Source organism: Bos indicus, chromosome 8 (genome assembly GCF_029378745.1).
Source record: "Bos indicus isolate NIAB-ARS_2022 breed Sahiwal x Tharparkar chromosome 8, NIAB-ARS_B.indTharparkar_mat_pri_1.0, whole genome shotgun sequence".
NCBI lineage: Eukaryota > Metazoa > Chordata > Mammalia > Artiodactyla > Bovidae > Bos > Bos indicus.
In genome coordinates this window covers 24788400-24811034 of record NC_091767.1, presented here as the reverse complement: position 1 = coordinate 24811034, position 22635 = coordinate 24788400, and the positions used below count along the sequence as shown (strand labels likewise).

The following is a 22635-nucleotide window of genomic DNA, read 5'->3' as shown; positions in this document are numbered from 1 at the left end:
CTCGCCAGGCACATCCTCATTTGCCTTGCCGCCTACCTGGGCTGCGTGTGCTTCGCCTACTTCGATGCTGCGTCCGAGATCCCTGAGCAAGGCCCCGTCATCAAGTTCTGGCCCAGCGAGCGGTGGGCCTTCATCGGCGTCCCCTATGTGTCCCTTCTGTGTGCCAACAAGAAATCCTCGGTGAAGATCACGTGATGGCAAGGCGGTGACTGGCCTCTCTGCCCCCTAATCTTCACCTGCCCACAAAGACAGCCAGGGTGGGGGTTTCGCAGAGTTGGCAGTGGGGTCTATCTTTTAAAAATTCTATTCCCTTGGGATCTAACTAGTGTGTCTGTGGACCGCTAGGACTCCACAGTGCCTGGGGGAGAAATGCTTGCCCAGAGGTGGGAAGCAGATGGCCAAGGGGCTCTGGGTGTGTATTCTGCGTCACCTCCAGCTGCAAGGCTCGTTGGGCTGCGTCCTTTGTGGTGATGGCAGAGCCGTCCAGTGGGGGACCCCTTGCTGCACACGCCTTGCTTCCGGGCCCCACCATCCCCTTGTGTTCTAGGAGCCGACCCTCCCGTGACAGACACTTCCTGCATCAGACGAGACACTCTGTCCAATGGAAGAGGCCAGAGCTTTTCATCTGGGGCCACTGTCCTAAATAAGCAGACAGAGCACACACAGGGCTTGTGCCCTGGGAGGCTGGTTTCCCCCTGCAGTGCTCTGTAACCTGAGGTTTACATACACGTGTGAGCCCTTTTCCTGCTACCTCTGCTGGGAGATGGAGACTTGACTACATATCTGGGTGAAGCTAATGTGCAAAATCCTCTGTGCCAAAAACTGACACTCCACTTTAAGCCATTCTGGAAGATGAGCACAATCTTTAAATGCTGATATGGTTTGGCTCCCCAGCCCCACCTCAGCCCAGTATCCTCAAATACAAAGAATAGCTGCGGTGTGAGTGTTCCATACACAGACTCCTGCCCTCTTAATACTTGACCTCTGTGACATTCCCACAGGCCTGTGACAATCACGGTAGGGATCCTGGTTCAACATTTGGAGCAAATGTGAAGTTTGAGAAGTTGTTCTCATTGGAAGCCTCTTGTCTGCTGTCCTGTTCTGGAAATTACTGTCAAGAATCTTGCCTCTTCTGTCTCTGATATCTACTGTGGGAATTACGCTCGGTATTCTCACGGGATGAGGTGCTTCCTGCAGCTTCTCTAATCATTTCACCACTTGCCTTTCTTAAGTGCTGGCTGTAATTATTCACTGGCTGGTTTGGGTGCAGCAGGACAAACCTCTTGCCCTCTGAGTTCTTCTCACCTAAAGTCACACTGGCTGCAACTCATCTCCTCTTCACTGGGCTGAACGGAAGACCCCACATGTGTCTCCAAGGTGCGAGGTGGGGATTCCTGACCTCAGGGATACTCGTGTTAACTCAGGCATCTCTTGCTTTGCAACAGTCCATCATGGGAGCAGACAGAACAGATGTGTCCTTCTTGTGTGGGTGGGAAGTACGTCAGTGTCCTCTGTATTTAAGAATGGGGCCGTAGCAACTTTGGCTTGTCTGGGCACCCTTAGACTCTCGTTAGAACTTGCACAGGATCAAAGGGTGAAAAGTCCAAGGAGCAACTGAATTTAGAAATGAATGACTTTATTCTACTTCCGTGGTTTTCAAATGATTTTAGCAGAAGAACCCTGTTGGCTGTAAGGCATCTTTATGGAGACCTAATGTGTGAAATAAGTTGTATTCTATTAGCTTAATTTTATTTTGAGGTTAAGCTTACAGCATTTCCTGAATAATATGAAAGGCAGTGAAATGGAAAGTAACAAATTGGTGGTTTCCAAGGTAGATTTGGTATGGAGTGAGTGTCCATGTTGCTTTAGTATAGTTTAAAAGTCAGTATTTGAGTTAAATACTCATGGAAACGTTAACATATGAATATGAGACCTAGGTGGCTTGTGGAACAGTATTGGAAAACTGCTCTTTAAGTCCTTTGGGTTTCAAGCCTAGAGTTTTCTTTAAAGGACCTGTCAGATCATCCTCTTTTCAGACTGACCCACCAGGCATGGATTCTGTCCTCATCCATGCTGAAGTAGAAAAATGCTCTGAGGAGGGATTGGTTGTATTTTAAGCCCAGCTCTTTTAGTGGGAAAGAGTAAAGAGAAGCAGCGTGTAGGTAATGTTTTGTGTGTGTGAAGTTTAGTTTCTGTCTTGAAAGTTCATTGGTGATGGGAGCATTGTCCCAGCCATCAAAGAGGACCATTTCTCTTGATGAAATGAAGGGCATGTTCCTTGGGACCCACCACCTCCAGCCCCAAAGGCTTTCACCTGGCCCACCTGGAAGGTTCTGAATGACCTTGGAAATGGGGATGAAATGCGACTCTGCTAGAAGGAAAGAAGTAAGTGCCCTAACTTATAGGGCTAATTCTCTTCTTCTGCAAGTCAAATGGCTAAGTTTCAGAAAGAATGCTTTTGTTATGAAAGACAAAACGCCCTTCTAACACATGCGTGAGTGCTCAGTCCAGTCATGTCTGACTCCTTGCCACCCTATGGACTGCAGCCCGCCAGGCTCCTCTGTCCATGGGGTTCTCCAGGTGAGAATGCTGGAGTGGGGTGCCATTCCCTTCTCCATTGGATCTTCCTGACCCAGGGATCAAACCTGAGTCTCTTATGTCTCCTGCATTGGCAGGAGGGTTCTTTACCACTGGCCCCCTTCTAGAGGTTGATTTTACTGGGATGAGGCTGAGAAAAAGTGTGGAATAGGGTGTATTTGAGGAACACAAGTCTTTGCTCTACGTCTGAAAAGAAATCACTATGTTTACCAGTGTGGCAGGGTAAATCAAGAGAGTAGGAATATACCAATCTTACTTTGGATTATGGCTTCATTCATATTTATATTTACATTTATATTCATAATGCTCTTATAGCACTACATGCTTTTTAAGGAAAATGGGGATATCACAGAAAAGTTGAAAGAGAAGAAAACAAAGTAATCTATTTCTATGGCTCAAGGACAACCACTGTTAATATATTTTGGCATATTTCCTTCTCATCTTTTTTTCCCTAATACAGTTGTAAATAGATGTCTTTTAGAGCTGACAGTTGATTTTGTACCTTGAATGGAATATAAATGCCAGTCATATTTTTTCTGAAGAGCAGGTTTTGGGATATCTGAGAGTTAGCTATATTCTTGAGTATTCATCACTGGATTTTAAGACTTACTCTGAGTCTTCCCTTTTTATTTGAGCCTAACATCAATGGGCCATAAGAAAAAATGAGTTCTACTTTTTGATACATTTCTGCACTTAGATGGACGAGTCATAGAAAATAGCTGTTAAATATATAGTTCTACAGGTTTTGATGTAAAGAGTGAATAGCTTATTTCATTCCTTGATGTGCAATCAGGAATCTTTTTATCCCCCCTGGTAATTCAGGGAGGTGGAGATTTGACAGGACTTAGGTCATGACAATTACTCAGCATGGCTATTAGATATTTCTTCTGATGCGGATTTGCCTAAGATTGATACCCGGTAGGTACTGGATTTGGAATATTAAAAAACAATTAATGTAACGAAGTGATCATTTAACAATTCATATTTTATAGTGTCTGATTTTTAGAAAATAGTTCCTGCTTTTATTATTTTAATGTAAAACCAGCACTTCAGTGACTGTATTGCAGGTGTCTGGGGATAAGATGCCTGCATCTGTTTGGAGGTAGGCTACATTTGGGGGGTGCGCTGTACCTGTCCCCCCGAAGAATGCCTAGAAGACGTTCCTTGTGGATCAGAGCTGTTCTTTTGGGAGACTAAGCATCATGGTTATCAAGCACAGGATTTGTAAAAATACCATCACCTATGCTATTTATTGGACTTCTCAGGTATGTAATAAAAACTTCTCCCTCATTCATTATGCTTACGCAAGCTGGTGCCATCCTGGAGGCATCAGAACTGAAGGGTGAGCCTCCCCTGGCTCTTCATCCCTCCGGGCTAATGCGGAACCATCTGTCTGGGGGACAGGTGAGGGCTGAAGCTTGCCTGGACACAGCCTCTCTCATAGCTCCTTGTTTCCAAATGAACCTGGAACCCCTAATAGTCAGCTCTTTGCCTGGTTGCTGCTGATCCAGCTGGTCAAAGAGAAATCTTGGGCTAGGTTGGGATTCTCAATGGATTTTGTAGACATCATTTTCCTACAGATTTTTTAATGGCCCCTACTTTAAAGAACTCATTGTTTGAATTGTAGCTTCCCCTATTTTTTAAACCAGTTCTGAGACGATTTTGTAACCACAATATGTAATCAGAGCAAATAGATACATATTTTCAGGTATATACCTTGTTCTGTACTTTATATAGGGTGTGCTGTATAAGGGTAGTGGGCCCGCTGGCTGTGGTAGCATTTAATCTCTGTTACATTGGGAGTAACTTAAAGCCTTTTGAAATGGAGTTTTTGCACTTTATGTTCTTTTTGTGAACTGACTGTGATGGCTATGTTTGATATTAAAGCCCTAAGGGTCATTTTCTGTGAATGAATAAGGTATATGTTTGTTTATTTCCAAAATGATTTCTGCAACAGCTTCCATGAGAAATACATTTAAGGGGTTGTAAGGTACATTTGCTCAAACTCATTTATTAATGAATTTGGGTATCATTCTTATTAAGCATACTTAAAATGAGTACATTTAATACTAATTAAACATGCTAGTTAATTGTTGGTTTCTTCTTAGAGCTGTGAAATTAATACACTTACATGTTTCCAGTATAAAAGTACCTAGAGGCAGTTTGTTGAAAGGTCTGTAATTATGTCAGGTGGATATAAAATCTCAAATGCAGAAAACATTTCATCTAAGCTGCAGTGCGTCCAGTCACTGGAAGGAAGATCATATAACAATATAAAATAGTAAATGAATTTAGCAGGAAAATTCTGTATACCCATTTTTCTTTATTTCCTGTGAGCATTGTTTTTAAATTAAGGGATTCATAGGCAATCCTGTTTATAAGAATAATGTGACTATGAGAGGAGAAAGATTGAGCGGTCAGCAGTATCAGTAGTGCTGCCGTGGTCTTAGACATTTTTTTCTGGCCAGAACGAGGGGATGAGGGGTGGCCACTGAGGTTTTTGATAATCTGCTATAAGCAGTGGGTCTTCTCCCTAGAAAAATGGCCGTACAGAGAATTACTTGGGTATTCAGATGTCCCGAGAAGCCACCCGGGTAGAGAACTGTGTGACACGACATGCAGCCAGGAGTCACCTCCTTTCTGGTGGTGAAATCGAGGTCTCCACAGTTCAGCATTCTTGACTGCCCTCCAAGACCAGCCCCAGCCCCCTTCTCCTGTGAGGACTTTCCGTCATGAGGGACCGAAATTTACACCTTAAGAGTTGAACAAATTTGAAATTTACATCTTTCTCAAGCCTCTGGTCCTGATTTATACTTCCAGACCCTCCTTAAGATGTTATTTGGATCTGCTGTATTTTTGCACTGTGGAAATTTTTGCAGAATAAAAAAATGTTTTAAATATGGTATTTGTGTTTTCTTCCTATGCTCTCTTTTGAGCGGAGCTCAGCTTCCTCCTCTAGTCCCGCCTTAAAGGGGCTGGCAGTCCCTTTCCCCAGTTTACAGAGTTACCTTTTAAAAAGTTTTTTTAATTGGAGGATAATTGCTAAAGTGTTATCTTTATCTCAAGTGGGCACTTTTGTCTCTGGTCACCTCCAGGCTTGGTGACCCTCTGAGTATTAACCCACAAAAAGAAAAAGAATCGACCACACCTGGGTTTTTGTTGGCTTTATTGGCTTGTTTACTTCTTGTTAAAACATTTAATTCAGCTGCTTTACAGTTGAGCACAGAGACCATAACGTTATCTTTAAGAATGTAACACATAGCAGTAAAGTCGGTAGAGCTTACTTTTATATTAGGGCAGATGGTGGGAAAGTGGCTAACTAGGGCACTCGGGCATGGCATGACAGAAAGTGCACGATGGCATCTTTGGTGACACTGGCTAGAGAAGGATGTTCATGAACAAAGCAAGCTGTAGTCACCAGGGTGGAAGGGACCGGAAGCGATTCCTGGAGTAATATTGCCATCTAGTGGCCTTTCAGGGTATTGCTATCAGTGGCACGTGTGAGACCTTTCCCAATTGCTTATCATCCCAGGAGACCCAAGAGACCAGGGTTCCATCCCTGGGTGGAGAAGATGCCCTGGAGGAGGAAATGGCAACCCACTCCAGTATTCTTGCATGGAAAATCCCATGGACAGAGGAACCTGGAGAACTACAGTCCATGAAAGTGAAAGTGAAGCCACTCAGTCCTGTCAGACTCTTTGAGACCCCATGGACTGTACCTGCTAGGCTCCTCCATCCATGGGATTTTCCAGGCAAGATTACTGGAGTGGGTTGCCATTTCCTTCTCCAGGGGATCTTCCCAACTCAGGAATCGAATCCAGGTCTCCCAAATTGCTGGCAGACTCTTTACTGTCTGAGCCACAAGGGGGCTACAGTCCATGGCGTGGCAAAAAAGTCTGACATGACTGAGCACACATACACTGCTGCTGCTGCTGCTAAGTTGCTTCAGTCGTGTCCAACTCTGTGCGACCCCATGGACTGCAGCCTACCAGGTTCCTCCGTCCATGGGGGTTTCCAGGCAAGAGTACTGGAGTGGGGTGCCACTGCCTTCTCCAACACACACACTGCTGCTGCTAAGTCGCTTCAGTCGTGCCCGACTCCTAGCGACCCCATAGACAGCAGCCCACCAGGCTCCTCCATCCCTGGGATTCTCCAGGCAAGAACACTGGAGTGGGTTGCCATTTCCTTCCCCAATGCATGAAAGTGAAAAGTGAAAGGGAAGTCGCTCAGTCGTGCCCGACTCCTAGCGACCCCATAGACTGCAGCCTACCAGGTTCCTCCGTCCATGGGATTGCCAAGAGTCGGACACGACTGAGCGACTTCCCTTTCACTTTTCACTTTCATGCATTGGGGAAGGAAATGGCAACCCACTCCAGTGTTTTTGCCTGGAGAATCCCAGGGACGGGAGCCTGGTGGGCTGCCGCTTATGGGGTCACACAGAGTCGGACACGACTGAAGCGACTTAGCAGCAGCAGCAGCAGGGATTAATACTACCTAGAAGTAGTAGTAGTTTCTTAAAGCCAATCTTATTTGAGAGCCCATCACATAAGTTATCTTTCAGGTAAGTTGTCTTCTCACAATTATTTTGTGAGGGTATTATTCCTATTTTGAATACCATAAAACTGAGGCTCAGAAATGTACCTTGAACACAGCTGTTTAGTGGCAAAATCAGGTTTTGAACTCAAGACTTTTGACTCCAGTTCTGTTTCCATAAGTATTTAATCTTATTTTCAAAATGGCAAAGGAGGTAAAAGGTTTTTATATAGATAGGTGAACACTAAGTTGGGATTACTGGATTCAAAAGTATCCTTTTAAAATGCACGATTAGACAATATAGAGTAGCAGTTGGCATGTAGTCAATCAAGCTGCTGTTTAGTCATTAAGTCGTGTCTGACTCTTTGCAACCCCATGGACTGTAGCCTCCACTGTCTATGGGATTTCCCAGGCAAGAATACTGGAGTGGGTTTCCATTTTCTTCTCCAGGGCCTCTTCCCCACTCAGGGATCGAACCCGTGTTCCCTGCATTGGCGGGTGTATTCTTTACCATTGAGCCACCAGGGAAGCCTCAGTAATCAGAAGGCCCCCACCATCTAGCAGGCCTGGGTGATAGTGCCATCTTGTGGCCACAGCCAGGAACCGCACTCCATTCTCACACCTTCCCAGGAATGGATGATGTGTGCACATGGGGACTCCTTCCTGTCTGGCTCCAAGCCATCTCTTGCTCTTCGCAGTAGATGTGCAAATCCAATTAATTCCTGGCCCTGTCTACTTGGATTTCCAATAGACACTCGAATTCGTCTTACCCCAAACTTGCACCTGTTCACCTTCTCAGTAAGTCAGGCTACTCCATTCAGTTGCCAGAAGTCCCCACTCCTCATTTGTCCATATCTTACCTAAGAGTAGGTAAATCCTCTCCATCCCACTTCCCCACTGTCTCAAATCCACCCATTTCTCTCCATCCTAGAGAGTGCTCCGTTGTGTCTTGCCAATCCATCCTCCATACAAAATACCAGAGGGGCTGGCCTGAACAACAGACATTTACTTCTCACACTTTTGGACACTGGAAAGTCCAAGACCAAGGTACCAGCAGATTTCGTTCCTGGTGACGACCAGCTTCCTGGCTTGCAGGTGGCCACCTCCTCTTGTGGGCAGGGAGAGCGTGCTCCGGCATCTCTTCTTCATGTTATGGGGGCACCAGTCCCATCATGACTACCCCCTCATGACCTCACCTTAACCTGCACGTGTGCATGCTCAATTGCTCAGTCGTGTCCGACTCTTTGCAACCTCATAGACTGCAGCCTGCCAGGCTCCTCTCTCCATGGGATTCTTCAGGCAAGAATACTGGAGTGGGTTGCCATGCCCTCCTCCAGGGGATCTTCCTGACCCAGGGATCAAACCCATGTCTCCTGCCTTGCAGGTGGATTCTTTACCCACTGAGCCTCTGGGGAAGCCCCCATCTTAACCTGATCACCTTCCAAAGGTTCCGCCTCCGAACACCATCACACTGCAGGGGAAGCAGGTGTGGGGGGCAGGTGTTTAGGGCTCCAACATGGGTTTTGGGGGATGCAAATTTTCAGGTCACTGCAGACTATATGAGGGAGATTTTTCTTATCTTCATTTTCTTGGTGAAGTCCTGAGGTCTGGGGTTGGGGAATGTATATCTGGTCCAAGACCATAGAGCCAGTAAGTGGCTCAGCTCTCTCCCACCCCAAACCTGGGCTCCTTCCCTTCTTCATTCTGCAGCAGAGAAGGAGGGACAGTGGCCACTGTGCTGAGTGGGGACAGCTAAGGGAGAGACACGGCTAATATGTTCTGAGCAGCTTCACCATGCACCAGGTCCTCATGGGGATACGGGTAATGGATCCCAGGGCACTGGAGCCTAGTCTGTGACATGGAAAGACTGGGGCTCAGAGGCTGAGCCGCTTGCCTGAGGACGTGAAGCTGGTGACCGAGGGAGGTGTTACAGCATCAGCTGCCAGGCCACTGTGTGTGTTCTTGCGTTTGCTCACCCCTTTCAGATTAGGTCGGGGTTTCCTGTGGTGGTGATAACATGACTGTGAGCTCCATGGCTCAAAGCAACAGAAATGTATTCTCTCACAGTGCAGGAGACCAGAATCTGATTCTAGATGTCAGCAGGGGGACTGCCCCAGAGGTCCAGTAGTTAACACTCTGCTTCCACTGCTGGGGGCATGGGTTCGATCCCTGGGGAACTAAGATCCCACATGCCTTGCTGGGCCCCCTCCCCTAAAAAAAGTTCAAGATAAAGATGTCAGTGGGGTTGGCTCCTTCTGTAGCGGGGGGAGAGTCTGCTTCTGCTTCTCTCTAGTTTCTGGTGGTTGCCAGCAATCCTGTTACCTCCACCTGCAGACCCTTCCATCCAGTCTCCACCTCTGCTGTCTGTTGGCTTCTCCCTTTCTCCGTGTCAGAACCTCCCTCTCCCTCCCTCTCCGATCTCTTATAAAGACAGCAGCCTAATTCAGTTCAACCTTGATTAACTGATTACATCTGCAAAGACCCCCCTTCCAAATAAGGTCATGGTGTGGGATCCCCAGTGTATACCAATTTTGGGGGCAGAGTATTCAACCTACTGCCCTGTCCCACAAGCTGCTTCCCGCATCTGCCCAGAATATGGGATCCCCCACCTCCTGTTTAGCCAGAGGCCCCAGAAGAGTGTTACAGAGTAGCCGGAGTCCTCAGAGTGCACACGACTGCACAGATACACTCCTACCCCAGGCTTCTGCGTTCTCCTCCATGGCCCCTGTTGGGGTTTCCTCTAATACCTTTCTCACCCCCGATCAGAGCTGGGGAGTAGGCGCCCCACCCTGCCAGCTGCTGTTGAAAAACACTTTGAGAAACAGTGAGTGGTGGTAGGAGAGGACGGAACGGGTCTCAAGGAGCTTGGCTGCGGTTTCACTTGGCGGAATTCCCCCCTCTGTCCCAGAAGTTTAGGGTGTCTGGCAGGGGAAAGCCAGCCACCTCTCACCCCAGGCACCCCATGGCCTCCTCATCTTTGTATGGCCGCAAACAAGCCCAGGGCTGACCTGGCAATCAGTGTTGGGGAGGCTGAATTCAGACATCTATTAATCAGTCAGTCAGTCAGTTCACAGAGCTAGAGAATGCAAGGTGTAGTGGAACATCTTGTGGGTCCAGGAAGTTTTCTTTGATTGGAAGGCAACGTCTGCACAGACCAGAAGGATTGAGATCCGCGCTCTTGTCAGCAGCACTGGGACTGGTCGATTGGTCTGTCCAGAATATGAGGCAGAGAGAGAAAGAGAGTGTGTGTGTGAGAGCGAGGGAGACTCAAGGTGATTGTGCTGCTAGTCCGAGAGATGCCCTCACCAACTGGTACCAAGGGTAGGGATACACTTGTGCCGCAGGGCCCGGCTGGTAATGGGGAGATGGGGGCGGGAGCCGGACAAATAATGGGCCTTGGTCTTGCGAGGGGGAGAAGGGGAGCGCTGCCCAGAGTGTCCACCAGGGGGCAGTGCAGCCCCGCACACGGCGCAGGGCCCAGGGTGGCCGTGAACGCAGCCTCCCGCGTATGCAGACGAGGGTTCTCCCAGGTGTGCTGCTTTCTGCCGTTGGATTATTTCTGTCCAACTGGCAAGACTGACCGTGGGCTGCAGAGATTCCGGCCGCAGGGTTGAGGTCCGCTCTCTGTGAGGGCCCCTCAAACCCAGATTCCAGAGAATGGATGTACCCCAAAGCTGGTGACACCTCCTGTTCTGGGTCCCTCACCTGCAGGAGTCCATCCTGAGCCCTTGTTCCTTTTTAAAATTGTTAGCTAATTAGGACCTCCTCTATAGCACAGAGAATTCTGCTCACTACTCTATAATGCCATATATAGGAAAATCTAAAAAAGTGGATGTATGTTGGTGTATAATCCATTTACTTTGCTGGATTTGTGAAACTAGCACAAGATTGTAAGTCAGTTATACTCCAATACATTAAAAAAAAAAATGTTTCTTTCTTGTTTTTTTGAGACATATACCACGAACTATAAGTGATTGCATAACAAATTACTCCAACACTAAATTATAACAGGGCTTCTCAGGTGGAGCTACTGGTAAAGAACCCACCTCCTAATGCAGGAGATGTAAGAGATGTGGGTTCGATCCCTGGGTCAGGAAGATTCCCTGGAGAAGGAAACGGCACCCCACTCCAGTATTCTTGCCTGGAGAATCCCATGGACAGAGGAGCCTGGCAGGCTACAGTCTATAGGGTCACAAAGAGTCAGACACGACTGAAGCGACTAAGGAGGCATGCAAGTTATAACAAAAACAAGTATTTACCATCTCTCAGTTTCTGTGGGTCAGGAATTAAGCAGGGGCTTGGCTCAGCTGTTCTGACTTAGGGTTCATCAGGAGTTTCAGTGAGATGATAGCTTAGGATTTTGGGTATGAGATCTGGTTAGGAATCTCTGAGCCTCAGTTTTCTCATCTGCAAAATGGAGATAATAGTAGTACTCTTAGGGTTGTTTTGAGGATTAATGAAATAATTTTCACATGGCAGAAATGGTCAATTGCCTACCTCAGGTGCAGTTCCCTCCTCTTTCTTTGTAAGAGAGGCTCCAGTGTTAAGCTGTAAAGATGGATGGCTGCCTGGAATAAAAGTCTACATTTTCCTTTTTTCCCCAGTCTCTTCTGTTTGAAGAAATAGAAGTAGAAGTGGCAGCTTTCAGGAAACTTCTTATGATGGTACTTTTATGGGTCAACCTGACTGGGCAAAGGGATGCTCTGATAGCTGGTAAAACATTATTTCTGGGTGTGTCTGTGAGGGTGTTTCTGAAAGAGATTAGCATTTGAGTTGGTAGACAGAGTAAACAGGATTGCCCTCACTAATGTGGGCAAGCTTTGTCCAGTCCTTGGACGGTTTGAATTGAGCAAATAGGCAGAGGAAGGACAAATTTGCCCTCTCTGCTTTAGCTGGGGCGTCCATCTTCTCTTGTGCTCAGATGTTGTTGCTGCTGGTTCTCTGGCTTTTGGTCTGGGACCAGCTTACACTGTTGCCTCTCCTGGCTCTTTGGTCTTTAGGTTTAGACTGAAGCTACATGACCAGTTTTCCTTGACCTTTATCTTACAGAGGCAGCTTGTGGGACTTCTCAGTCTCTATAATTGCATGAGCCAATCACAATGAATTTCTCTCTCTTTCTACCCTATTGGTTCTAATTTTCTGGAGAACCTGAGTAGTACTTCTTTTAAAAGCAACTGCTATCTCTATTTGTTTCTTTTGTTGATTCCCTTCCTCTGTTTGACTTCCTGGAATGTGGATGTAGTGGCTGGAGTTCTGGTCACCATCTTGGAACATGAGGCCAAGCAGCAAACTGCTGGGATGGAGTCTAGGTTCCTAAAAGGTTTGTGAAGTTGTCCTACCAACCCTGGACGGCCTACATTATACAGAAATACACTTTCACCCTGTGTTTAAGCAATCATTACTTGGGTTTTTTTGGGGGGGTGGTTTTGGCTCATGCAGCTGAGCTGAGCATCCTACCTGACTACACCCTTGGCAAGTGATAAGTAGGTGCTCCCCTGGTGGCTCAGATGGTAAAGAATGCTCTGGCAGTGCAGGAGACCCAGGTTCGATCCCTGGGTCAGAAAGATCCCCTGGAGAAAGAAATAGCAACTCACTTCAGTATTCTTGCCTGGGGAAGTCCATGGACAGAGGAACCTGGTGGACCACAGTCCATGGGGGTCACAAAGAGCCAGACACGACTGAGCAACTAACACAGGACGTGCTCAGCACACTGGTACGTGTTTTGAATATTCAAATCTGGGGTTGGAACAGCCAACCAAACCTCATAGCTTGGGTATAGGGAGTTAACAGCCAGGATGGCAGGGAAAGATCAGTGGGGCCAAGAGACCTGGGTCATAGTTTCAGATCTTCTCTCAACCTTCATTTTATTTGCTTTAATAGAGACTGGACTAGTTTTGGTGTTTTCAAAACTTTTCAGTAGCAGAAATTGTTTTTTCACATGGAAGCCAATATATAAAACAGATGTAAGTGGTGCTTCTGACCCACCCAGGGATGCTCCCCCTGGAGAAGGAAATGGCACTCCACTCCAGTATTCTTGCCTGGGAAATCCCATGGACAGAGGAGCCTGGTGAGCTACAGTCCAGGGGGTCGCAAAGAGTCGGACACGACTGACTGACCGAGCACACACACACTCTAGAAGGAGCAGTGGTCTGGGGTAAGGGAGATATCAAGCCTTCATTGTCTTGGGTTTCCTGAGGCCTCCAGCTCTAAGTGTGCTGAGGCCAGAGCTGTAGCTTCATCTTACAGAAAGAGAAGCACAGGACTTCATCACCTTATCTCAGGAGTCTTTTCCCCTTGTGGTTTTAGGCTGAGTATCACATTGCCTTTGCCAGAAGTCACCATGAAGCCACACAACTCAGACTGGAACTTGAACTCACTTTTTTTTTTAGTGTATTTATTTTTAATTGATTGCTTTCAATTGGAATTGTACACCTGGTCTCAGGACTTAGTGAAGCTCGAGTTCTTTATGTCTCGTCGAAGAATTCAATGAGAAGCAAATTGATAGGTAAGAAGTGGATTTACTCAGAGAGTTGCACCTTCCATGGATAGTATGCAATCTGTCTCAAAAGGCGAGTGGCCCCAGGGCACAGGGTTGTCCTGAAAAGTGAGAATGGCTGAGGAAGAAATACTCCACAGACAGAATGTGGGTCCACTCAGAAGGTGAGAAGCCCTGGGGGTAGTTTTTATAGAGGTGGATACATTTTTTAAATTTATTTTTAATTGGAGAATTGCTTTACAATGTTGTATTGATTTCTGCTGTACAAGAACACAAATCAGCCATAATTGTACATATATCACACTCCTTTCTAGCCTCCCAGGGGTGAGTAATTTCATAGGTTAATGAATGGAAGGGTTGTTACAATTATTTTGAAGAAGGGGCCGGGATTTCCACTATTTGGGCCACTGCCCGCTTTTTGGCCTTTTATGGTTGGCCCTGAACTATCCTGATGCCTGTGGGTGTTGATGTGTTACGGTGAGTGTGTAATGAACCTCAAGGTCCCCTCGAAGGCAAATCTTTCTCCATTTTGTGCCAGATTGGTTTTAACCAGTTTTTGTGTTATCCTCAATGGCTATGTAGGGATTCCCTGGTGGTACAATGGTAAAGAATCTGCCTGCCAATACAGGAGACGCAGGGGATTCTGGTTTGATCCTTGGGTCGGGAAGATCCCTGGTGAAGGAAATGGCAACCCACTCCAGTATTCTTGCCTGAAAAAATCCCGTGGACAGAGGAGCCTGGCAGGCTACAATCTGTGGGGTTGCAGAGTCGGATGGACACGACTGAGCACGCACCCGTGCACAATGGTTATGTCGTTCTTTTAAAGATTGTGTCCTGCCCTCTTCCCTCCTGGGTCAAGTAGACATCAGAAACAAATACAATGTGAAATTTTATTTGGCTGGTGCTGCAGGATTGGAAATGGCAGCTCCTCTGGCCACCTAAGCCTCGGGTGAGGGAGTTATGCCATGGATCAATAAAATGGACAAAGACATAAATCCCGTATTTAAAGTTGTATGTTACAGACTGTAGTGTAAAAACCTTGCTCTAAACTACAAACACCTTGAGCTCATTGTCCTGGGTGGACCACAAAGCAGGCTGAACACCAAAGAACTGATGGTTTTGAGCCATGGTGTTGGAGAAGACTCTTGAGACTCCCTTGGGCTGCAAGGAGATCCAACCAGTCAATCCTAAAGGAAATCAATCCTGAATATTCATTAGAAGGACTGATGCTGAAGCTCCAATACTTTGGCCACCTGATTTGAAGAGCCGGCTCATTAGAAAAGAACCTGATGCTGGGGAAAATTTGAAGGTAGGAGGAGAAGGGGACGACAGCATGAGATGCTTGGATGGCATCACTGACTCAATGGACATGAGTTTGAGCAAACTCTGGGAGATGGATACAGGGAAGCCTGGAGTGCTGCCATCCAGGGGTCACAAAGACTCCGACACTACTGAGCGACTGAATGACAATTGTTCATTGTTAAGGTCAATAACCGTGTGCTTGGTCACATCATGTAAGGACGGATAAGGTGATCCACAGACATTCAGTGGATGTGTCATCGACTCATTGTTTCTTCTTTAATGGTCAACTGTTGGGCTTTTGTGTTTTTCTTATTGAGTTAAGAAAGTTTTTAGTAAGGAAGTGAGCCCTCTGAATTTGCTATTTACTGATATTGTTATGTAACATGCAAGTGTTTGAAAGTAGTCATATTTGTACATCTTTTCCTTAAAAACTGCAAGCTTCTCTGTATGTGCCAGGCATCCAGGCACGGCTGTCTGAAGTCCTTTTCAAGCATCAGTCCATTGAATTCTCACAACAACAAGAGGTAGGTATTGCTATCATGCCCATTTAACAATTAAGGTGGTGGTTCTCAGCCTAATTCCCACCTAGCATGCCCATGGGAAGCCCTGTGCCTACAAATTCTAGAGGCCCACAGATGGCTAGTTTTGTTAACAGGTAGGGTAGTGGGTCCCCAGAGAAAGAAAATCAGACATGACTTTCTTGACATAAGAGAAGCCATTTTTGGTCTAAGTCATTTTATGACGTAAGTCTGGTCACAATGCTTGCCCTTGCATAGGTCTCGGTAATAACGGTCTTAAGGGAACAAAACTCCTTTGGGCAAGAGGAGCAACATAGCAAAGATAATAGATGGTTGTAAAGACTCTCAGCTCTGCATCAATGGTAAAGACTAGCCTGAAGCATTGTTTTGAGCTGATTTGCAGAATTTAATCCCCCTCAGGCACTCAGCCACCAGAACTGGAACCTAAGGGATGATAATGTTCACCTTTTCTGATCTGACTGATTTCAATCCACTGAAGTTTGGACTCTATGGCCCAAGCTTCTTCATGAATATGTATCTACCCTTTAGCTTAAAACTTCCCCAATTTTCTGTTTGGGGAGATACTGCATTGGGAGAAAGTGAAAGTGAATTCGCTCAGTCATGTCCGACTCTGTCAATGGCAGCCCACTAGGCTCCTCCCTCCATGGGATTCTCCAGGCAAGAGTACTGAAGTGGGTTGCCATTTCCTTCTCCAGGGGGATCTTCCTGACCCAGGGATCAAACCCAGGTCTCCTGCATTCCAGGCAGACGCTTTAACCTCTGAGCCCCCAGGGAAGCCCCCAGGTAGTCTCTTTACTTGCTGCAAGTAATAAGTCCTTCCTTCTCTTGCTCCTTGGCTTGGTTGTGCCTGTTGGCTCGACACCTGCCAAGTGAACCCAGTTTTTTTTTTTAATTTATTTTTAGTTGAAGGATAATTGCTTTTACTGGAATGCAAAAGTAGGAAGTCAAGAGATACATGGAGTAACAGGCAAATTTGGCCTTGGAGTACAAAACGAAGCAGGTCAAAGGCTAACAGAGTTTTGCCAAGAGAATGCACTGGTCATAGCAAACGCCCTTTTCCGACAACACAAGAGAAAACTCTACACATGGACATCACCAGATGGTCAACACCGAAATCAGATTGATTATATTCTTTGCAGCCAAAGATGGAGAAGCTGTATACAATCAACAAAATCAAGACAGGGAGCTGACTGTGGCTCAGATCATGAACTCCTTATTGCCAAATTCAGACGTAAATTGAAGAAAGTAGGGAAAACCACTGGAGAAGGCAACGGCACCCCACACCAATACTCTTGCCTGGAAAATCCCATGGATGGAGGAGCCTGGTAGGCTGCAGTCCATGGGGTCGCTAAGAGTAGGGCACGGCGGAGCGATTTCACTTTCATTTTTCACTTTCATGCATTGGAGAAGGAAATGGCAATCCACTCCAGTATTCTTGCCTGGAGAATCCCAGGGACAGAGGAGCCTAGTGGGCTGCCATCTATAGGGTCGCACAGAGTTGGACAGGACTGAAGTGACTTAGCAGCAGCAGCAGGGAAAACCACTAGATCATTTAGGTATGACCTAAATCAAATCCCTAATGATTATACAGTGGAAGTGAGAAATAGATTCAAGGGATTAGATCTGACAGAGTGCCTGAAGAACTATGGATGGAGGTTCATGACATTGTACAGGAGGCAGTGATCAAGACCATCCCCAAGAAAAAGAATACAAAAAGGCTAAATGGTTGTCTGAGGTGACATTACAAATAGCTGAGAAAAGAAAAGATGCAGAAGGCAAAGGAGAAAAGGAAAGATACCCATTTGAATGCAGAGTTCCAAAGAATAACAAGGAGAGATAAGAAAGCCTTCCTCAAGTGATCAATGCAAAGAAATAGAGGAAAACAATAGAATGGGAAAGGCTAGAGATCTCTTCAAGAAAATTAGAGATACCAAGGGAACATTTCATGCAAATATGGACACAGTTAAGGACAGAAATAGTATGGACCTAACAGAAGCAGAAGATATTAGAAGAGGTGGCAAGAATACACCAAAGATCTATACAAAAAAGATCTTCATGACCAAATACCCACGATGGTGTGATCACTCACCTAGAGCCAGACATCCTGGAATGCGAAGTCAAGTGGGCCTTAGGAAGCATCACTACGAACAAAGCTAGTGGAGGTGATGGAATTCCAGTTGAGCTATTTCAAATCCTGGAAGATGATGCTGTGAAAGTGCTGACCTCAATATGACACCAAATTTAGAAAACTCTACAGTGGCCACAGGACTGGAAAAGGTCAGTTTTCATTCCAATCCCAAAGAAAAGCAATGCCAAAGAATGTTCAAACTACTGCACAATTGCACTTATCTCCCCCACTAGCAAAATAATGCTCAAAATTCTCCAACCCAGGCTTCAACAGTAGGTGAACCATGAACTTCCAGATATTCAAGCTAAATTTAGAAAAGGCAGAGAAACCAGAGATGAAATTGCCAACATCAGTTGGATCATCAAAAAAGCAAGAGAGTTCCAGAAAAACATCTACTTCTGCTTTATTGACTATGCCAAAGCCTTTGACTGTATGGATCACAACAAACTGTAGAAAATTCTTAAAGAGATGGGAATACCAGACCACCTGATTTGCCTCTTGAGAAATCTGTATGCAGGTTAAGAAGCAACAGTTAGAACTGGGCATGGAACAACAGACTGGTTCCAAATTGGAAAAGGAGTATGTCAAACCTGTATATTGTCACTCCGCTTATTTAACTTATATGCAGAGTACATCTTGAGAAACACTGGGCTGGATGAAGCACAAGCTGGAATCAAGATTGCTGGGGGAAATATCAATCACCTCAAATATGCAGATGAGACCACTCTTGTGGCAGAAAGTGAAGAAAAACTAAAGAGCTTCTTTATGAACGTGAAAGAGGAGAGTGAAAAAGTTGGCTTAAAACTCAACATTCAGAAAACGAAGATCATGGCATGCAGTCCCATCACTTCATGGCAAATAGATGGGGAAACAATGGAACCAGTGACAGACTTTATTTTTTTGGACTCCAAAATCATTGCAGATGGTGACTGCAGCCTTGAAATTAAAAGACGCTTACTCCTTGGAAGAAAAGCTATGACCAAACTAGACAGCATATTAAAAAGCAGAGACGTTACTTTGCCAAAAAAGGTCTGTCTAGTCAAAGCTATGGTTTTTCCAGTAGTCATGTAAGAATGTGAGAGTTGGAGTATAAAGAAAGCTGAGTGGTGAAGAATTGATGCTTTTGAACTGTGGTGTTGGAGAAGACTTTTGAGAGTCCCTTGGACTGCAAGGAGATCCAACCAGTCCATCCTAAAGGAAATCAGTCCTGAATATTCATTGGAAGGACTGATGCTGAAGCTGAAACTCCAATACTTTGGCCACCTGATGTGAAGAACTGACTCATTTGTAAAGACCCTGATGCTACAAAAGATTGAGGACAGGAGGAGAAGGGGATGACAGAGGATGTGATGGTTGGATGGCATCACCGACCCTATGGGCATGAGTGTGAGTAAACTCCGGGAGTTGGTGATGGACAGGGAAGCCTGGCGTGCTGCAGTCCATGGGGTCGCAAAGAGTCAGACACGACCTAGTGACCGAACTGAACTACTTTACAATATTGTGTTGGTATCTGCCATACATCAATATGCATCAGCCACAGGTATACTTCTGTCCCCTCCCTCGCACCTCTCACCCCTCTAGGTTGTCACGGAGCACCGGTTTGAACTCCCTGAGTCATAGAGCAAATTCCCGATGGCTGTTTTCCGTGTGGTAGTGGATATGTCTCCACACTGCCTCTCCATTCATCCCACCCTCTCCTTCTCCCACTGTGTCCACAAGTCCATTCTCTGTGTCTGCATCTCCACTGCTGCCCTGGTTCATCGGCACCATCTTTCTAGATTCCACATGTATGCATTAATATACGATATTTGTTTTTCTCTTTCTGACTTACTTCACTTTGTATAATAGGCTCTAGGTTTGTTCACCTCATTGGAACTGACTCAAATGCATTCCTTTTTACAGCTGAGTAATGTTCCACTGTATATGTGTATCACATCTTCTTACTGGATTTATCTGTCGATGGACATCTAGGTTTCTTCCATGTCCTAGCTATTGTAATCAGTGCTGCAATGAACATTGGGGTACGTGTGTCTTTTTCAATTATGGTTTCCTCAGGACATATGCCCAGTAGTGGGATTGCTGGGCTGTATAGTAGTTTTATTCCTAGTTTTTTAAGGAATCTCCATACTATTCTCCATAGAGCCTGTATCAGTTTGCATTCCCACCAAAAGAAGGTGAACCCAGTTTTTCAGGTAACAATTTTCTGTAAGGATGGAAGCATTACTACATATCTCTCCCAAGAGCACGAGCCATGTCACATGTGTATCTGGCTGTCACTGGAGGTTGATAAGGCATTCCTGGAACTTCCCTGGTGACTCACTGGCTAAGACTCTGTGTTCCCTATGTGGGGGCCCAGGTTCAATCCCTGGTCAGGGAACTAGATCCTGCATGCTGCAACTAAAAAACATATCGATGCTGCTATTGCAACTAAAGATCCCGCGTGCAACTAAGACCTGTGCAGCCACATAAATAAATATTGAAAAAAATCCAAAATATTCCCAGAAAACCATCAGTCGGGAATTTTGGGTCTTTTGAGCATGAGCTTCCTGTTCTTTCTTGTTTCCTGTAATATATCTTTCCCTATTCCCAACTCTGTTTCTACTTGTCTGTCCTTTCTGCGTGTTGGACACATGAATGAGTTCAACAGCAAATGGATGACACCAAGCTGATGACAAGCGACCTTGCTGATGTAAATGCTGAGAGACATTTTTGACTACTCTTGCAGCTCAGATGGTAAAGAATCTGCCTGCAATGCAGGAGACCCGGGTTTGATCCCTGGGTTGGGAAGATCTCCCGGAGAAGGGAATGGCTCCTCACTCCAGTATTCTTGCCTGGAGAACTCCATGGACAGAGGAGCCCGGTAGGCTACAGTCTGTGGGGTCGCAAAGAGTCAGACACCACTGAGCGACTAACTTTTCATATTTGCAGCTCACTGACTGACCAGATCCCTCCAAGTCAACTGAACACGCCTCCACATTTATGAACTCCATCACCTGGCCCCTTTCTAGGCTCCCTTCTCTCCTTCCAAAATGCACACCACCCACACTGAATACCCTCCCAGTAGTCAAGTATAGATGTGAGAGTTGGACCATAAAGAAGGCCGAGTACTGAGGAATTGATGCTTTCAAGTTGTGGTGCTGGAGACTACTCTTGAGTCCCTTGGACAGCAAGAAACTCAAATCAGTCAATCCTAAAGAAAATCAACACTGCATATCCATTGGAAGGACTCATGTTGAAGCTCCAATACTTGGGCCACCTGATGTGAAGAGCCGACTCATTGGAAAAGCCTCTGATGCTGGAAAAGATTGAGGGCAGGAGGAGAAGGGGACGACAGAGGATGAGATGGTTGGATGGCATCACCAAGTCCATGGACATGAGTTGGAGCAAACTATGGGAGATGGTGAAGGACAGGGAAGCCTGGCGTGCTGCAGTCTCCGGGGTGGCAAAGAGTCGGACAGGACTTTTGTTGTTCAGTCAGACTGAGAAGGAAATGGCAACCCACTCCAGTATTCTTGCCTGAAGAACCCCAGGGACCGGGGAGCCTGGTGGGCTGCTGTCTATGGGGTCGCAGAGAGTCGGACACGACTGATGCGACTTAGCAGCAGCAGCAGCAGACACCGAAAAACACTCTGTGACCAGTGGCGACACCTAGTGGCCAAAGCGGTGGCAACAGCCAAAGAACCAGGATTCCTGGTTTTCTCTCCTGGTGCATACATAGGTGTTTGCTCTGAGTCTGTGACCCCATGGACTGTAGCCCGCCAGGCTCCTGCGTTCATTGGATTTCCCAGGCAAGAATACTGGAGTGACTTGTCATTCCCTCCTCCAGGGGGATCTTCTGACCCTAGGACAAAGGAAACCCTCAAGGAGACTATGAGATTTCCCAGGAGGGAGGACCCTTGTGCAAGAGAAGAAAGAGAGGTGAGATAAGGGCTCAGAGTCAAGTGGTTTGAATTATTAAATGGAATGTGATTTCATCTGCTGCCCTAAGCTAGGTACCGGCATTAAGGATTGATGGCTGCTTTCACCATAAAAAAGGATGGAAGGAGACCAGACGTTTTCTGCCTCCTGTAATTTTGCCAAGAGAATCAAACCTCAGTCAAGCTACCAATTGAAGGATTGAATTGAATACAATTCATGTATTCATGAATATGCAGTCAGCACGTCTAGACTGTGGGAACCTGGACAGATCAAATGGGCCAGGTTCTTCTACAGATAGATTTAAAATAAAACAGGGACACCTCCAGATTATAAGATACAAGATTGGAAGAGACTTAAAAGGCATGTCAAAGCTTTTAAAATATTCCAACTAAACCAAGTGTCTATAGATACACATTTGGCTGAAAAAAAAAAAAAAGAAAACAATAATGGTGGGATATTGCTGACCTGTTGTGGGAGAAAGGAGGGGAACTGTGGTTGGAATGAGGGACCTAGGTGGGCTTCTGGGGTGGCTGCGGTGGTCTGTGTCTTGACCTAAAGGCAATTTCCTTGGAATAATTCATCAGATCACACATTTATATTGTTACCTGTGCTTTATTTAAAATGTAATTTTTTTTTTCAATGAAAGAAGAGTGATGCTGGTGAGTTGTAACCCTGAAAGGAGAGCACCTCTACCCTTGGTGAGGACAACACTGGTATTCTGGGGATAAGGGAGTAGTGACCTGTAAGTGGGTGGATGAAAATTCACTGAGGTTTGCAAAATGGTGATATTCTATCACTTCTTTTTCGTTTAATAGCTGGAGTACTTCATAAAGAGAAAATTCCCCTCATGTGCTATTGGTTACCCAGGGATAAAGACCATACAGGGAAGGCAGCATCAATCTTTGATTCTTCCCCTTTACTACTTTTCAAGATTACAAACTTGGTTCCTTACCATCCTTCAGAAAGGACTGCATGTATGTAATTATGAACACATGGGTTTAAACGCGTTTGATGGGCTTCAAAGCCAGCATAGTTGTTATCACTTATACTCAATTTGTTCCATCTGGGGCGAGTGACAGCCTCACGTTGATTCTTGAATTTTTCTGATAGGATCCTGGTAA

General features: G+C 45.8%; 1 protein-coding gene across 3 annotated transcripts in view; it reads left to right on the top strand.

The window, feature by feature from the left end:
* Positions 1-22635, top strand: part of ACER2 (alkaline ceramidase 2) — a 70276-nt gene that overhangs the window by 26937 nt on the left and 20704 nt on the right. Inside the window, exon 6 of one of the 3 annotated variants that reach the window (XM_070794479.1) lies at positions 9-5501. The exons of the other annotated variants lie outside the window; for them this stretch is intronic. Coding sequence (XP_070650580.1) covers positions 9-195 — 187 coding nt within the window. The 3' untranslated portion in view covers positions 196-5501. Of the gene's footprint in view, positions 1-8; positions 5502-22635 lie in introns of those variants that run through there. 3 annotated transcript variants of the gene reach the window in all.